Source organism: Magnolia sinica, chromosome 13 (genome assembly GCF_029962835.1).
Source record: "Magnolia sinica isolate HGM2019 chromosome 13, MsV1, whole genome shotgun sequence".
NCBI classification, from domain to species: Eukaryota; Viridiplantae; Streptophyta; class Magnoliopsida; order Magnoliales; family Magnoliaceae; genus Magnolia; species Magnolia sinica.
In genome coordinates, this window is record NC_080585.1 from 46,796,033 (window position 1) to 46,812,096 (window position 16,064).

General features: G+C 40.7%; 1 protein-coding gene and 1 long non-coding RNA gene across 3 annotated transcripts in view; one reads left to right on the forward strand and one right to left on the reverse strand.

Annotated features, from left to right (window-relative positions):
• LOC131223719 (leucine-rich repeat receptor protein kinase HPCA1-like) overlaps positions 1-4,852 on the forward strand; it is a 26,874-nt gene extending 22,022 nt beyond the window's left edge. Inside the window, exons 8-19 of one of the 2 annotated variants that reach the window (XR_009160649.1) lie at positions 11-82; positions 1,214-1,282; positions 1,381-1,455; positions 1,551-1,622; positions 1,711-1,845; positions 1,957-2,435; positions 2,516-2,668; positions 2,769-2,908; positions 3,002-3,221; positions 3,301-3,536; positions 3,613-3,890; positions 4,222-4,358. Coding sequence is in view for 1 of the 2 variants with exons in the window: in XM_058219205.1 (XP_058075188.1) it covers positions 11-82; positions 1,214-1,282; positions 1,381-1,455; positions 1,551-1,622; positions 1,711-1,845; positions 1,957-2,435; positions 2,516-2,668; positions 2,769-2,908; positions 3,002-3,221; positions 3,301-3,536; positions 4,222-4,725 (2,155 nt within the window). In the remaining variant the exon portion in view is untranslated. Of the gene's footprint in view, positions 1-10; positions 83-1,213; positions 1,283-1,380; positions 1,456-1,550; positions 1,623-1,710; positions 1,846-1,956; positions 2,436-2,515; positions 2,669-2,768; positions 2,909-3,001; positions 3,222-3,300; positions 3,537-3,612; positions 3,891-4,221 lie in introns of both variants that reach the window. The other variant, XM_058219205.1, reaches the window with a different exon arrangement.
• Positions 1-12,076, reverse strand: part of LOC131223720 (uncharacterized) — a 21,453-nt gene extending 9,377 nt beyond the window's left edge. The window contains exons 1-2 of the long non-coding RNA XR_009160650.1: positions 11,873-12,076; positions 7,358-7,500 (exon numbers count right to left, since the gene is read on the reverse strand). This is a non-coding gene — a long non-coding RNA (uncharacterized LOC131223720). The remainder of the gene's footprint in view (positions 1-7,357; positions 7,501-11,872) is intronic.
• Between the last annotated feature and the right edge of the window lie 3,988 nt (positions 12,077-16,064).

Sequence of the window (16,064 nt, forward strand, 5' to 3'; positions counted from 1 at the left end):
CTGCTGACAGACTATTTGATGGAAATCAACTAACTGGGGAGATCCCATCCACACTAGGGCTTGTGCAAACCCTAGAGTTTCTGTGAGTGGCCCTCTAACCATATACTCATTTGTTCCCTTCTGTTGCTAGATTTCTGTTTTTATTTCTACTTACCTGAACTTTTATATAAGTAATTGCTGCTTTTGCAACAGTCGACTTGATAGGAATATCAGATCTGTTGGAAACCGTTTATTCCTCTGGCAATATTGAAGGTGGCCACACATGATGGTCAATAACATTGGATGTGGGCCACACATAATGGATGGTCCACATCAAAGGTTGGCCCATAATGATGAATGGCCCACAACCATGGCGGGCTCTGCGTGATGGACGGCCACATTGAAGGTGGGGTCTGCACAATGGATGGTCCACATCAAAGGTAGGCTCCACGTGATGGGATGTGGACATTCAAAGTGAGTCCCACATGATGGACGATTTATTCTAATGGTGGCCTCACATGGACAATTTATTCTGATAGTGGCCCACATGATGGATGACCACATCAAGGTGGGCCTAATGCGGGGGCATTTTCACACCGAGCTCGAGTGGGGTGGCCTGTGGGATGCGGGGGCACACTCGAGGTAGGTGGCCCACCTAACCCATGGATTTGAGGCCTGGGCTATGAGATAAAGGGATTAATTCGTCATGCTCTATCAGTTGGAGCTTTTAGAGAAAGTGGTTAATTGTCCTGCATCAAATTGGTACTAGAGCGGGAGGTCTCGTGTTCAAAACTCCTCACTGAGGGTGATTAATGAGGGGGCATTTTCACACTGGGCTCGAGAAGGTGGGCTCCACAAGATAGGTGCTGAATATTAAAGGGTGGACCGAACAAACTAGAGGGATAAGTACTTATCTCACATTGGAAACCAAGCATGCATGGTCTTCTACTTTCTAGTTGATAAGCATGTTTTTTACCAAGCATACTTATATGCTGAAGTAGAAATCAAGATAAACCACTTGAGGAATAAGTAGCTTATATAAAGTAACTTATGATCCAAACACCCCCATAAATGGTCCCACCCCGGAAAACCTTAACAATAACCTTTAAAGGGGGGAAAAACAAAGAATTAATGAACTATGAGTAGTATTTCGAATTGGAACTGACAGTAGCCCCATAATCAGCCATGATTTTTTATATCAGCTTCCTTCTTGACCCCTTCCTATCTCTTTCAGGAATTTAGCAAACAACCAGTTGACAGGCCCAGTACCTGACCTGACAGGAATGACTTCTTTCACTTACATGTACGACATCAGCATGGAAATTCCAAAAAATTGAATGCACCAGGAAGTTCTAATGGTATCTTGTGCTGCTTCAACTAATGCCTTGGTTTTCTCTCCAGGGACCTCAGCAACAATTCATTCAATGTATCAGAAGTTCCGGACTGGCTCTCAACCACACGATCTCTCACCACTATGTGAGTTTGCTATCTGTTTTGGAATTCTGTATACGCCACATTCCTCAGACTAATCCATCTTACCCAAGATTCCCTTCTTGCTGATGGGTGACCAGAATCATGGAAAACGGAGCACTTGAAGGTCCAGTCCCCAAAGAGCTGTTCAGCATTCCACAACTGCTGCAAGTGTAAGAGCTTCGGCTGCAAAGATGATGTCCGCAAGTCAATTCCAATTGGTCCAATCTTGCCAATTTAGTCATTGTAAGTTTGTGACAGGAAATTAAAGAACAATGCATTCAATGGCACCTTGGACATGGGTGAAAGCATCAGCCCACAACTACAACTGGTAGATTTGGAAAACAACCAAATTACCTCCGTTACGGAGCATCTCAGCTATACAAAAACTCTAGAGTGAGAACATATCTTCACGCGCCATCTTTTTATTATGTTGGATTTAGCATACCATGTTCTACAACCAGTTCCTCGTCTATATGAGATCTTTCTCTCAATCAATGGTTGCAGACTAGTCGGGAACCCACTCTGTACTTCCCCTATGCCTGACTATGATAAGTACTGCCGGGACCAGCAATCATCAGCAAAAACCTATTCAACCAGTCTGGAAAACTGTAGCAGTATATCATGTCCCTCCGGACAGAGGCCAAGCCCTCAGAGTTGCCATTGTGCCTACCCATTCACTGGAACTCTGATATTCAGAGCACCTCCTTTCAGTGACTTGTCCAACAGCACGAGATTCCAGTCACTGGAAATGAAAATGTGGATGGAACTCAGCCTAACTCCAGGTTCAGTATCTCTTCAGAACCTATCCTTAGACATGCATCGCCGTCTCGTGATGGACTTGGAACTCTTCCCTTCCAACGGAAAGTCCTTCAACTGGTCAGAGATTCAGAGGATCGGCTTCGCTCTTCACAACCAAAGTTTTAAACCACCCAATGAGTTTGGACCATACTCTTTTATTACACCTCTAAATTATCCTTTCCCAGGTATGCACTCCCTCCTTTCTACGAAAGAGAATGTGAATAATTCCTCTCTTCAACTCATTGAAAGCATAAAAATGTTTCAGAGGGAAGTGGAGGGACTTCGATAAGTTCAGGCATAATCATTGGGATAGCCATCGGTTGCACTGTTATGGTTCTCCTGCTAGTGGGAGTGGGGATATACACCTTCCGGCAAAAGAAACGGGCTGAAAGAGCCATCCAATTAGGCAGACCTTTCGGTAATGTGTAAAATCTGATACTAACCATATTAAGTGCAAAATGCACATAACCTCAGGAAATTGTGAATCTTCTCAATAGTGCTTGTTTGCCGCGTCACAGCATCTTGGGGTCTGAGCAGCGGAGACAGTGGCGGTGCACCACAACTAAAAGGTGCACGATGTTTTTCTTATGATGAACTCAAAAAGGCCACCAACAACTTCTCAGAGATCAATGAGATTGGATCAGGAGGTTATGGCAAGGTGATCCATTCCATAGCAAGTCATTGTTCACAGAAGTTTCAGAATCCATTCTTCATGCATCTCCTCTTGTGCATAATATCCTCCTTTCTTTAGGTTTACCGAGGTAAACTTCTAGGTGGGCAGATTGTGGCAATCAAAAAAGCACAGCAAGGATCCATGCAAGGTGGGCTGGAGTTCAAGACTGAAATTGAGTTGCTTTCTAGGGTTCATCACAAGAACCTTGTCAGTCTCTTGGGTTTCTGTTTTGAGAATGGTGAACAGATGCTGATCTACGAATATGTTCTAAATGGAACACTAAGCCAAAGCTTGTCTGGTAAGTTCTCAAGCCCCATTTCAGATCAACCGTCTCACATTGTGGTATTCAGCCATGTTGCTGTAACTATAAAATGTAGGGAGAAATGGCATCCATCTGGAATGGAAGAGGAGACTTCGTATTGCTTTAGACTCAGCAAGAGGATTAGCTTATCTTCACGAACTCGCCGATCCTCCCATAATACATAGAGACGTCAAGTCTGCTAATATTCTTTTGAATGAAAATCTAACTGCCAAGGTTGGAGACTTTGGCCTGTCAAAGCTAGTATCAGATAGCAGAAAGGGACATGTTTCTACTCAAGTTAAAGGCACATTTGTAAGTATTTCTGTTATACTTGTTGCACCTTGAACTTCTTTATTGAGAGTTCACATGAAGTTGTCTTTCTGTGCAGTTTCTTCTGTGATGTGATTATCAATATTTGATCTCCAAACTAATTTTTCTGGGGAAGAGAAAGAATATCCAAATTACCATGCAGATTTCTGGATCAATTTCTTATTCTGGACTTCACCTGCCACATTTCACTATATCTCACTTAGAACTCTAGCTTGGGATCTAGCTTGGGAAGCAGTGGTTGCTCCGACAGTATTTATCTGTTGAGATCGGAGCTTCCATTCCAGATTCAGGGTCTTCTTGCCTTGGACAATGCGGGGATTGCTGCTATCAAGCAGGGTAAGGCCTACTTTCGGCCTGCATGAGTTTGGTCCTGGGTCTGTGTTTGTTTGTACAGTGTGGAGGGAGCGTGAAGTCGTTGTCTGTTCAGCGGTGGTGTATATGATAGGCTCAGTCTGATCTTTTCGTGGGCCCACCTGAATTAGCTTGTACTTTGCACCCCTGTTTTAATAATATTTGATTTTTCCTTTTAAAAAAATTCAAAAGATATAATTTTCAAAGAAATTGAACAAGTTTTCTGGGTTGAGTACACACATGGAGAGAGTTTTCTGTGTTGATCTACATACATCTATGACAATTCATTATCATCACTATGACCAACTTGTTACAGGGTTATCTCGATCCTGAATATTACATGACTCAACAACTGACAGATAAGAGCGACGTATACAGCTTCGGTGTGGTTATGCTCGAGCTGATATCTGCGAAGAAGCCAATAGAGAATGGCAAGTATATTGTTCGGGTGGTCCAAATGGCAATGGATAAAAATGAAGAATACTACGGCCTGAGCGAGATAATGGATCCTTCCATTCGGTATGCAACCAATCTCATTGGTTTTGGGAGGTTTTTGGAGTTGGCCATGCAATGCGTCAAAGAATTGGCTGCGGACCGTCCAACAATGAGTGAGGTGGTGAAGGAAATCGAGACCATACTGCAGAATGATGGGCTGAACACAAACTCAGCTTCCGCATCTTCGTCTGCCACGAACTTTGGGTTCATGAAGGGTTCAGTGCACGATCCTTATGATCAAACTCTACTAAAAAAGGATGAAAATAGCGATGCTTTCGACTACAGTGGTGGGTACGCATTATCGGCCAAAGTCGAACCCAAGTAGCATAATTTTTTTTCTTACTGCTATTATATTTGTTTGCAGAATGAAAACTGCAAAACCATAAAATGGTATTGTATTTGTACCCTTGCATCTGAATTGTATCTCAAATGGAACTGATTTCCTTTTTTCCCCCTGTAATCCAATATACCCCACCCTATCAGGATAGTGAAAGGAAAATCCCAATAACAGAGTTGATGCTTTAATGCAGTTTCCTTACAAAGGCTGCATTGCAACAACTTAGATCCATGATAAGTTTACTAAGATCTATTACCATGATTAGTTTACAAGGACCTATTACATTTTTTTATTTCCGCGAGGATGTCACAGTTGTAGTTTCTGCTGCATGCATCATGATCAATTTGAATTAGCAGATTGCTACATGTTTCCTTCCACAATAATCAATGTTAAGTTCGACTATCAAAATTTCTGATGCATTTCATGCATTAACCTGTTGATCTGGAATTTAAATTGTCTTTCGTCTATGGTATTTGGGTCCCTAGTCGCTTCAAAATCCTTTCCTTAGGACTTACAGAAATTTTTCTTCAAGGTAGCAGCCCCATGGCCTTTTGATGCAAGGATGTGGATAACCTTTTTAGAACCCACTACCACAACCCCAACATAATTTTTAGGTGCTTCTTTGATCTCAAATGCATGATTGTTTCCATTGGGCTGAAGTAGGGGAAAATCTCAACTCAAAGAACCACATTTTTTCTAATAATGAGATATATTCACATACAGGTGCTGTACGTGAACTTCCACATCCACGTCTTTCCTGTCATGTCACAACTAGAGAACATCCAAGACATGCTGAAGGATTCATGTCCTTGATAGAATGGAATGGGGAAAAGTATTCATGTAGCCAACCCCAACTAGTTGGGATAAGGCTTAGATGATGATGATGATGATCCAAGATACGCAAAAGTAGCTCTCACCATGAATACAAACTGGAAGAAAATCAAGCTGGTCCACTGATCAGGCGTGCCACACTATCATAAACAATGGCCAGTGGATAGTCCGACTCAAGATACAGGTGGGGCATATATAATGAGTCATTTGTCATGATTTTCATGGCAGGTAATCTTCATGGTGTGACCCATCTTTTCACATCGCCCAGATATCCTATACATATAAAAATTGGCAGGAAAGACCGGGCTGTATGTGAAAGCTACCAGTGCTTGTAAGAGTAAATTGAATGGTTACAACCATTGTTTGAATTATCTCCGATATTATCGTTATCTCCAGCTTGGTGATACCGGTAACACCAGTAGTATTAGAAATTCCAGACATCAGCGATGTATCACTAAGTATCACCAACATACCGATATCGCCAATATTTTCAACATGTAAATTCCAGGCGTCACTTGTATTGCCAATGTATCAATATTGCCAATCTATCACTAATATTTTTTACTGTGTAAATTATAGGCAACACTTGTATCATAAGAGTATCGGCGATATTTCAATAAAATTGTCGATGTAGAGATATCATGAAAAGTTCATTTATTACAAAAAATTATATTTCAAAATTTTTTATGAGCACATTATTGTATGCAATTTTCAATTTGTCGTTGCTAATATTGATAATATCTCAATATTATCGTTGTCGCAACATGCGCGATATCAAGACCACAATCTTTCATGTCATTTCCAATTGTCAATGATTTCTTGGCAAAATATTTTGAGTTATCGATATTCTGCAATATTGAATGATATTTGGAAGGAAGGTTGCATGGATAATTGGATGGTTAGATGGGATGGATGGGATGGTTAGACTGTTTCTTACGATAACACATGCTTTTAAGCCCCCCATTAAATGAAAACTTATTGTGTATTCATTCTTTTTGCAAATTTTTTATTCCTAAATATGCAAATATGTGTATTTTATCATCTCCTGAAGTATCACTGAAAATTCTACCGTTTTCCTCATGTTTTCCCACATTTCTGGTTATCAGCGATATCAATATTGTTTCTATATCCCCAGCCAGCGAAACTTGTAGCGATATCGATACTTCAAACATTGGTTACAACTGATTTAATTATCTCCTAAAGAAATAAATTAAAATTCAGGTAACTGGGAAGTGAATGAAGAATAAGAAATGATCATGGGATGATGGAAATGCAAAATACTAAAGTTGAAACAGTTTTCTTCAAGGATGTGTACGTTACATCATCATCACCCAATGGCATCTCATTTAGTCGTGTTCAAATTACCCAAATGGAGGGTAATGCTAGGAGGAGAAGGAATACTTATCCTGTTGGATAGGACAGGATCCATCTTTTTCTCCAGCCATTTGTTGATATTTTTCAGGGGTTCTCATGTCAGGTCAATGGCTGGTATCTTTCACCATCATGACCTAGTGGGATCTCATTGTCAAGTTTACACACCTAGTGATAGAGTGGTTAGTTATTATTTCTAAATGGAAGAGAAGACTACAGGGAAGAGAATGTATCTGGCTTCAGTGTATTAACATGAATACTACAGCAGGGAAAAAGGAGGTGTTGGTCCAGTTAATGTAGACTTGAGTGTGAAAATAGAAGGCAGCCGTCCATATCATGCATATGGATGGAACTACGTACATGGATTACAGACAAGTCATGCCAACATGAATATGGTAATGCACATGAACAGGCTTACCCTGTTGGGAATGGTCCCATCTTTACTCTGTTGTTACGTACACCCCTCTCTTCTTCTACTCCACAAGAGGTAGGTCAACTTCTTCCACCTTAAGTGTTATTCATTGCAGTGGGCAGAACCACGGCCCAGAATGGCTAAGAACCCTACCAACACAATGGCAACTGAAAATATTTAGGCAGGAACTTCGTCGGAGCCCTCCACTTGAGCACAAAAATCCGTAGTATTTATGGAAACAGAGAAGCTGGAGCAAATGAAGGCAGCAGAGATTAAGCATTCCTAGATGGCCAAACCAATCACAGTCATTTTGTAGAAAGGGGCACATTCCATTGGTACCAATACCATTGTAAGCTACCGTGGTACCAGGAAGATGTGGGTCATACATGATTTGTTCATGGAATTCAACCTGTCCATCAGATGCATCACCTCAATTTTCCTAAAGAATACGAAATTCAGCTTGATCCAAAACTCAGGTAGGCTAGAGCAGAGGGTACAAGGTGAGTGGACACCCTCCTTTGATTTGCACAGGGCCCCCACTGTGTTGTGTATATATAATCTAGGTTGTTTGGACCCCTCATCTGTACTGGATGAAGGGTCCGGCCAAAAGTAAAAATGGTTTCATGACTTAGGTGGGCCCTGGTGAAAATAAAAGATGGGTGTACGTGTACCCTCCTACCTTCTTCCCCATTCTATGGCCCACCCTTGTTTTGGATCGGGCTGAGCTATGGGCCCTTGGGGAAACTTGAGGTAACACATCTAATGGATGGGTTGGATGGTGTTCAGACATCACATAGACCTCACAACTTCCCAGTATCACCGTAAGCTTAAAGTGGTACCAATACCAGTGAAGCGCAGCTCTTCTAGAAATAATCCATGTATCTCTTCTAAGATCCATGTTAACCTCCTTCGAAGATTTAGATTCTTTCTCCATGTATCTCCAAGATTTAGAAAGGCTAACATGATGATGATCAATGAGATAAACTATAAAAATAGGAGGAAATGGTCAAAATTCATCTAAGGGTAGAGATTTTTCAATAAAGAAATGGAATAAAAAAATAAAAGGCCAAAATAATTGCCCTAGAGTAAACCTCACTGGACAAGAACCCTCAGCCTCTTCACCAAAGTTCCTAATTCCTATAGAATTGCAGAACGGAGAGTATCCCATCTAATAGGTGAAATCATTTGGATACCTTGTTGTGGAAAATTTAGATTTCCATGGACGTAATTTCCAAGAAAATGTGGAAATGGGAAACTATTTTTCATAGTTTGGAATTTGTTTTGCATTTCCACAGAAAATTTGATGTCATTTCCATTTTGTTGACGTCAGCTCCATTGCAAGTTTTTGCAAGATGCATAGAAAAGAAACTTGGAATTTGAAAAACCATCTGTTGCAAAATTAAATATGGCTTATCATCAGTAAGACTCTGTGGGGCCCACCATGATGTATGTATTTTATCCACCCTGTCCATCTATTTCTCCAGCTCGTTTTAGGGCATGAGCCCGAATTTGAAGCATGTCCAAAGCTCAAGTGGACCACACTAGAGAGAACAGTGGGGATAATGATGTCCACCGTTGAAACCATGCTAGGACCCAAGGAGATGTTTATTTGTCATCCAAACTGTTCATAAGGTCACGCAAATCTACAAATACCAGCTTGATCCAATACTTCTATGGCCCCCAGGAAGTTTTCAAATGTAGCCATTCTATTTCCACCGTTTCCTGTGGTGTAGTCCACATGAGATTTGGATATACTTCAAATATGGTCTCATGCCCTAAAATGATATGGAAAAACATATGGACGGCATGATAAAAAGCATGCATCACAGTGGGCCCTAGTCTTCACACCATGGTAGAGGGCGGTGAGCACATCAGTATGGGAAAAACAGTAAATTTTACTTAAAGTGTTATCTAAATGGGGTGGGCCCACCATCATGTATTTTTAAAATCCACTATACACTAAAATTTAGGATCAGGGCTCAAAAATTAGCCCTATTCGTGATTCAGGTAGCCCACAAAAGGGGAAACGGTTTGGAGGGTGGGTGTCCCCCTTAACACTGTTTTCACTCATGTAGCCCACCCGAATAACGGATAGGGCTGATTTTTGGGCCCTAGGACTGCTTTGGGCTAATGAACCTTATGTACGGAGTCACATACACATAACAGTGAGACCCACATGAACCCTCCAGACCTCCTGACCATTGATAGCTTATTTACGGTCTCGTGCAAAGGGAATCTCCCAAAGCCTCTTAGGATGATTTTCCCCTAACTTCAATCATCTGCTCAATCTAGATTCAGTGCACGATTATCTATCCACTGTTTCCAACAACCCGTCGTCAATTTGGAGGCAAATCCAACACTCACACTCTATCCCACACATGAAAACTTGGGAACTCGCAAGGGCACTAATGCGTTGCTTCCTACCTAATCTCCTCCCTCAACCCTCAAGTCATTCCAGTCCTTGCGCCATCCGCTCATTCTCTATCAAACCCACGTCTTTATAAGGGCCCGTTTGGATACCACCAAATAAGTTACTTTTTCTACCTACAGCAGTAGATAAGTGACTTATTGCAGATAGGTAAGTTTGGTTTATGATTAGTTATAAACAACTTTTTTACTTAAAAGTACTTCATTACTTCAGTTAATTTTTTTAGGTTTTCTACTTTTCTTAAGTTGCTGGAGAGAGTTATCTTCTTAATAAGTAGAAACTAACATAAGCTACCTGTTGCATAGGTAGCTTATCTTAAGCAACTTAAGGTTATAAGTTGCTTAAGATTAGTTACTTACTCCACAAGTTGCTTATCTTAGTTTCTACTCTCTTAAGCAACTCATGAAAAGTAGAAAAGCTTTTTAAAAAAAAATAGCTAAAGTGATTATATACTTTCAAGTAAAAAAGTTACTTATAACAATCATAAACCAAACTTACTTATCTAAAATAAAACATTTATCTACTGCTGTAAGTAGAAAAAGTAACCTATTTGGTAGCATCCAAATAGGCCCTAAGTGACATCTCACTCGATCACAAATGTTCTGCCCACCCAAATTAGCGATCCATAGCAGATCTCGTGATGATTCAAGCATCGAGGCTGAGGCTCTTATATGGCAACAAATAATAGGTAAGGTACAACGAACGCATTATTCAGGATGTGTTTTATATATATATATATATATATATATATAGAGAGAGAGAGAGAGAGAGAGAGAGTATATATACTCTCTCTCTCTCTCTCTCTCTCTATATATATATATATAGAGAGAGAGAGAGAGAGAGAGAGACCCACGCACACATCAGTTGATATAGGCCAATATCTTAGATTGCAACTCCCAATTCAAATAAAAAAAGGACTGATATGTCGGCAATTAGCGCCTCATAATGGACCCGGCCCGCCAACCCATTGTTATGACCATTATGTCAGGGCTTCAAAAGTGGGCTGGAACTAGGGCTGTACACGAACCGAGTTAGCTCAGTTAGCTTGCTCGACTCAACTCGAAAAAGCTTGATTCGACTCGGTTCGAAATTGAGTTCGAGCCGAGTCGAGCTGATTTTTTGAGCTTGAAAAAATTCCGAACCGAGTTCGAGCTTGCCCGAGCTCTACTCGACTCGGATCGAACCAGTTTGATGACTCAGTTACTTTGATATTGATGTTGCTCACCAAGTGTTTGATGAAATGACTCAACGAAGTGTCAGCTGGTAGCAAGGAAGGTATGTGTATGAAACAAATACCCTTTTCTTGATTTTGATGTTGCCTACAAGGTGTTTGATGAAATACCTGTAAACAGCTGCTGCTGTTTTACATACGGTAAGAAATTGAAAGTGCATTCCATGTGTTTGTGAAAATGCCGCATAGACTCGATCTTGGCTCGAAATCGGCTCGAACTGGCTGGAGCTGCTGACCGAACTGAGCCGAGCTGGCCAGTCAGGCTTGAGGACCAAGCCGAGCCGAGTTCGAGCTGGGGTTAGCTAGTGGCCGAGCGGAGTCAAGCTGTGCCAAGCTCCACTTGGTTCGACTCATGTACACCTCTAGCCAGAACCGATTTTAACAGAGCAGATTGGACATATATGTATATGTATGTATGGATGCTGAGTTCATTTTGCCCCTCCTGAGACTCAGGATCTAGCATGAATCACCACCCGTTGGGGCCCACATGATGAAATGGTCTGACGATTCTAACATTTCATATTCTTTTTACTACCATAAATAGCTACTGTCACACAATCAATCTTCAGTGATGATCCTAGCTTTTTCATTGTTACAGTTGAATTTGGGCCATCAAAATTTTTTACTTTTTCACTGTCCTAAATTCATCTACAAATAGTGACGGCCGCAACCATCCGTTCAGCTAAATTTTCTTGGGTTGTTCCATATAGCATTAAGTCCACAGCATTGACGGTTTCGATCATGGGGCCATTTAGCGTGTGGGTCCCAGTGAGCGGCGATAGATGCAAAACGAATTCATGGATTTATGTATGTATGTGGAGAGAGAGAGAGAGAGAGAGAGAGAGAGAGAGAGAGGACAGACCTGAGAGGAGATTCGTGGCCGCGGGAGGCGAAGATAGCGACGGATGGAAGATGGAAAGAAAGAACGGAGGAGGTAATGGCCGTAGCTATGATAGGCGGTGAACGGCGGGTAATTGAGGCCCCATATGAGATGTCGGCGGCGAAGAAGTTTCGGTATCAGACCTTGTGTTGGGTTTTGAGGGTCATCTCCATCCAATGCCGCTGCGCCTCTAGTCATCCGTAACATGTCCGTGTATACACACACACACACAGTGGTCCCATAGAGCCCCAACATGTCCGTCCGCTCAAGTGACAATGCTGGTGAGACTAGTACGCGTACGCGTCCATATCTCTTTCCCCATTTCTTCTCTTTCTTACCATTCTCTTCCCTCCATCCTGATCTCATGAGAAACTCTCGGGTTCAATGGATTTTCCGTCCAACCAGCTTAGAAATTGGATATTAATTAATTCTTAATTTAGGTTAATAAATAGTAAAAAAGAGGGTTGCCGCTCAGGTGGACCTCACCATAAACTTCATGTAAAATCCACTATGACCATTAAATAAGTCACCCCATGTCAGGCCAAGAATAGAAAGTCAGCCCCATCCTTGATTCAGGCAGCTCACATGATTAAAAACAGTATACAGGATAACAACGCACACCCTCCAAACTATTCTTATTGGCATAGTCTCCCTAAATTAGGAGTGAACCTGATTTTTAGGCCTCAAGCCTAAGTTTTAATGTGTCATCTAGTGGTCGGAGTCGGCTTATGGCTCATTTGAGAGCCTGTATTTGGAATGCGTGGGAATCTATATCACAACTACTTTAGAGTCAAAATGATTTGGAATCCTATGTTATGTTTGGCATGAATGCACTAGAATCTAAACCTTCCATGTGGAGCTTGTATTTGGAATGCATTTGAACTCCCATGGATCTGGAATTTGATTAACCAAATGAGCTTTAATATTTTAAATTTATATACATATGTGATAGTTCAAGTAATGGTTGTAATAAGCCCATAGAAAAAGATACTCTGTAAAATATGAGAAAATTATAAGTCTTTGGTGGGCCATAAATGTAAGATCACAAACAAGTGACTCACTAACATTAACCGTCCATTTAAACGGCGAACATTTGCATAGCTTGAATAATTCCGTTAATTGGATTTTAGAGTTGAACTGATCATTGTATTATTTTAGGTTTCATCAATATACCACATGTACAGTAGCTTAGTGGGCCTTGTTACACGTGAGACTCTCCCCTTTTTCAAAGGGAGCCGAAGAAGGCATTTCACTGGGTTCACCTATCATAGTTTTTTTGGGCAGCCTTTTTTTCTTTCTTTCTGTCTTTTTAATGAGTAGGTCTTGGAGTATGGGTTAAGGTCCAGCTCGCTGATATTCATTGAGTGGATCCCACTTATGTTTCTTTATTTATCAATGTTTGGAAGAAAAAAAAAAATTTAATGTTATCCCTACTAGATGTGTAAATAGGATTGAATATTGCCGCAAGCGATCCTCCAGGTGGCCCCAACCTCTTGAAAAGGCTAGATGTGACCTTCACTTTAGACAATTTGGAAGTTATGATGGTGACTATAGCTTGCAGTTCAAACCGTTGGACTTGAACTCCTCTTTTTCAGAATGAATGGGTGGGAGACGATGCTACCCTTGATTTTTGAGGGAGTCCACCATGATGTGAATGTAATATCCACTCTTGACCATTAGATTTGTAATCTCATTTAGGCTCATGGCTAAAAAATCCAGCTGATGTGTAATTTAGATGGGCCACACCAAGGGAAACAGTTGTGATTGAGATGTGCACCCTTGATTTCTATAGGGCCCATCATCATGATTCTATACAATTCACTCTAATCATTAGATGACAAGCTAAAACTGAGGCCTGGGGCTTAAAAATTAGGCTCATTCATGAATTAGGCGAGACACAAAAAGGGAATAATTTAGATGGTGAGTGTTGTCCCGTGTACTGTTTTTAATTGTGTGGTCCACCTGAATCAAGGATGTGGCTGTGTTTTTTACCATGGGCCTAACATGAGGTGATTTACCTAATGGTTAGGGTGGATTTTATGTAAACACTAGAATAGGGCCCACCCAAGCAAGCAACCCATTTTGTATTAACATTAATTAAGGATTAATTAATAGTAAATTTCTAAGCTTGTTGGACATCCAACGGGTTAAACTTGAGAGTTTCAACAGGAGGTTGTGGGTTCGAGTACCCATGCGTATGGGTTGTGTGCATAAAAAAAGTTAAACTTTAGAGTGGGTTCGAATACCCATGTGCGGGCTGTGTGCATAAAAAAAGTTAAACTAAGGAGTTTCTCTTAATAAATATACTGGAGCGAAGTTATTTCACCTCACTACCGGGCCCTACTGTAGTGTTGATGTGTGAATTCTACCTCGACCATGAGTTTCATCACCCCATTTCAGGCTTAGGGCTCAAAAGTCAGCCCTATCCATGATTTAGGTGAACCAGAGGATTAGAACGGTGCATAGTGCAAAGCTCACCCTCCAAACTATTTTTCTTTGTGTGTGGCCCACCTGAATCACTAATAGGCCTGATTTTTAGGCCCCATGCCTAAGCTTTAGTTTAGCATCTAATGGTTAGAGTGTATTCAATATAATCAATACAGTGGGCCTTGTAAAATTCAAGGGTGGGCGTCTCTCTCCTTATCTTGAAGTAACCTACTTGAATCACAAGTCAGCTTGATTTTTTAAGAAAAATAAAAATAAAAAAATCTAAGCCTAACATGAATGATACATCCAATGGTTGGAGTGGATCTCATGTACATATCATGGTGGGCCTCATCAAAAATCAAAGGGACTTGTTTTTTCGAAAGGAATCAAGTATTAGATGTGTTTATGAGAGTTGTTTCAACTATTAGATGTGTAATCCCTAAAATTAGGTTGATCTTTAATTCAGGAGGGGCCACAATAAAGACAAGCCCACCTTTGATTTTTACCGGACTCATCATGATTATTATATTGAATCCACTCCAATCATTAGATGTCATACTAAAACTTAGTCTTGTAGCTAAAAAATCAGGTACATTAGTATTTCATATAGGCTACACAAAGAAAAACTATATGGAAGGTGAGCTTTGCCATGTATATTACTTCTACACCGTCATGAGTGAGCGTGCATATACCTCTTATACATGCACATACAAAAATATTTAAAGGGACGTTTAACTAAGACCAAATTATTATAAATATTGACTTCATTTTCCACATCACCTTTTTAAAAAATAAAAAATAAAAATGTGATAGGCCTTTTTGAAGTCAAGCTCGTAAAACTAAGGCCCATGATCTATTACTACACACTCCACTATCTCTCTTAGGTCACACTCTACTACCCTACATCATCCTCCACTAAGTGAGCCTCTCTCCTCTTCCCGCCTCCCACATGCACCAATGCATACCTTTCACTACACTTTCCACCTCCCTTATTCACCAATGCATGCACTCCATAATCCCAATACTACCATCACCCTTATATCACCATCCACTCACCTTCCTATCCCATGAGGGGTTATCCTACTCGCAACTCCAACTCTTTAGCCATTTACTCTACAGACCCAAGAACTTGGAGAGAGAAAAGAAAGAAAGATAGAGAAAAGAGAAGAAGAGAGAAAAAGGAGAAAAGAAAGGAAGTGGAGAGAAAAGGGAAGAAAGAAAGAAAAGCGAGAAAGAAAGGATATAAAAGAAGCGGGTAAAGGAAGCTAGGCAAGGGAGGAGTGGAGGGTGGTTATTATGGAAGAGGAGTCGACCACTAGAGTCAATTGGAGAGGGGTTAATTACCGCATTGATCTATCCACACCACCCAATTTCTTTTATGCCAAAATAAGGGTGGGATGTGGGACCTACCTGGTGTATGTAATGAATCCACGTTATCCACTTGTTTAGAAAGCATACCTCATTGATGTATGTGTTAAACTCGCACTGTCCACCCACTTAGACAACAAAAATCGTTGTTGCGTGTTTTAAGCCCGCATTGTCCATCCATTCGGACAACAAAGCTTACTGATGTATGTGTCATATTATTCCAATGCACAAAAATTAATAACCAAAATTAAATATGTATCAATCTTATGACAGATTATAAGATTTGAAATTCACAAAACGTAATAGAAGGAAAGCACTAAGATCCATGAATGAAGGAAACGCTTAGAGGATTATATCAACAAACTTAGTGGAGGAGAAG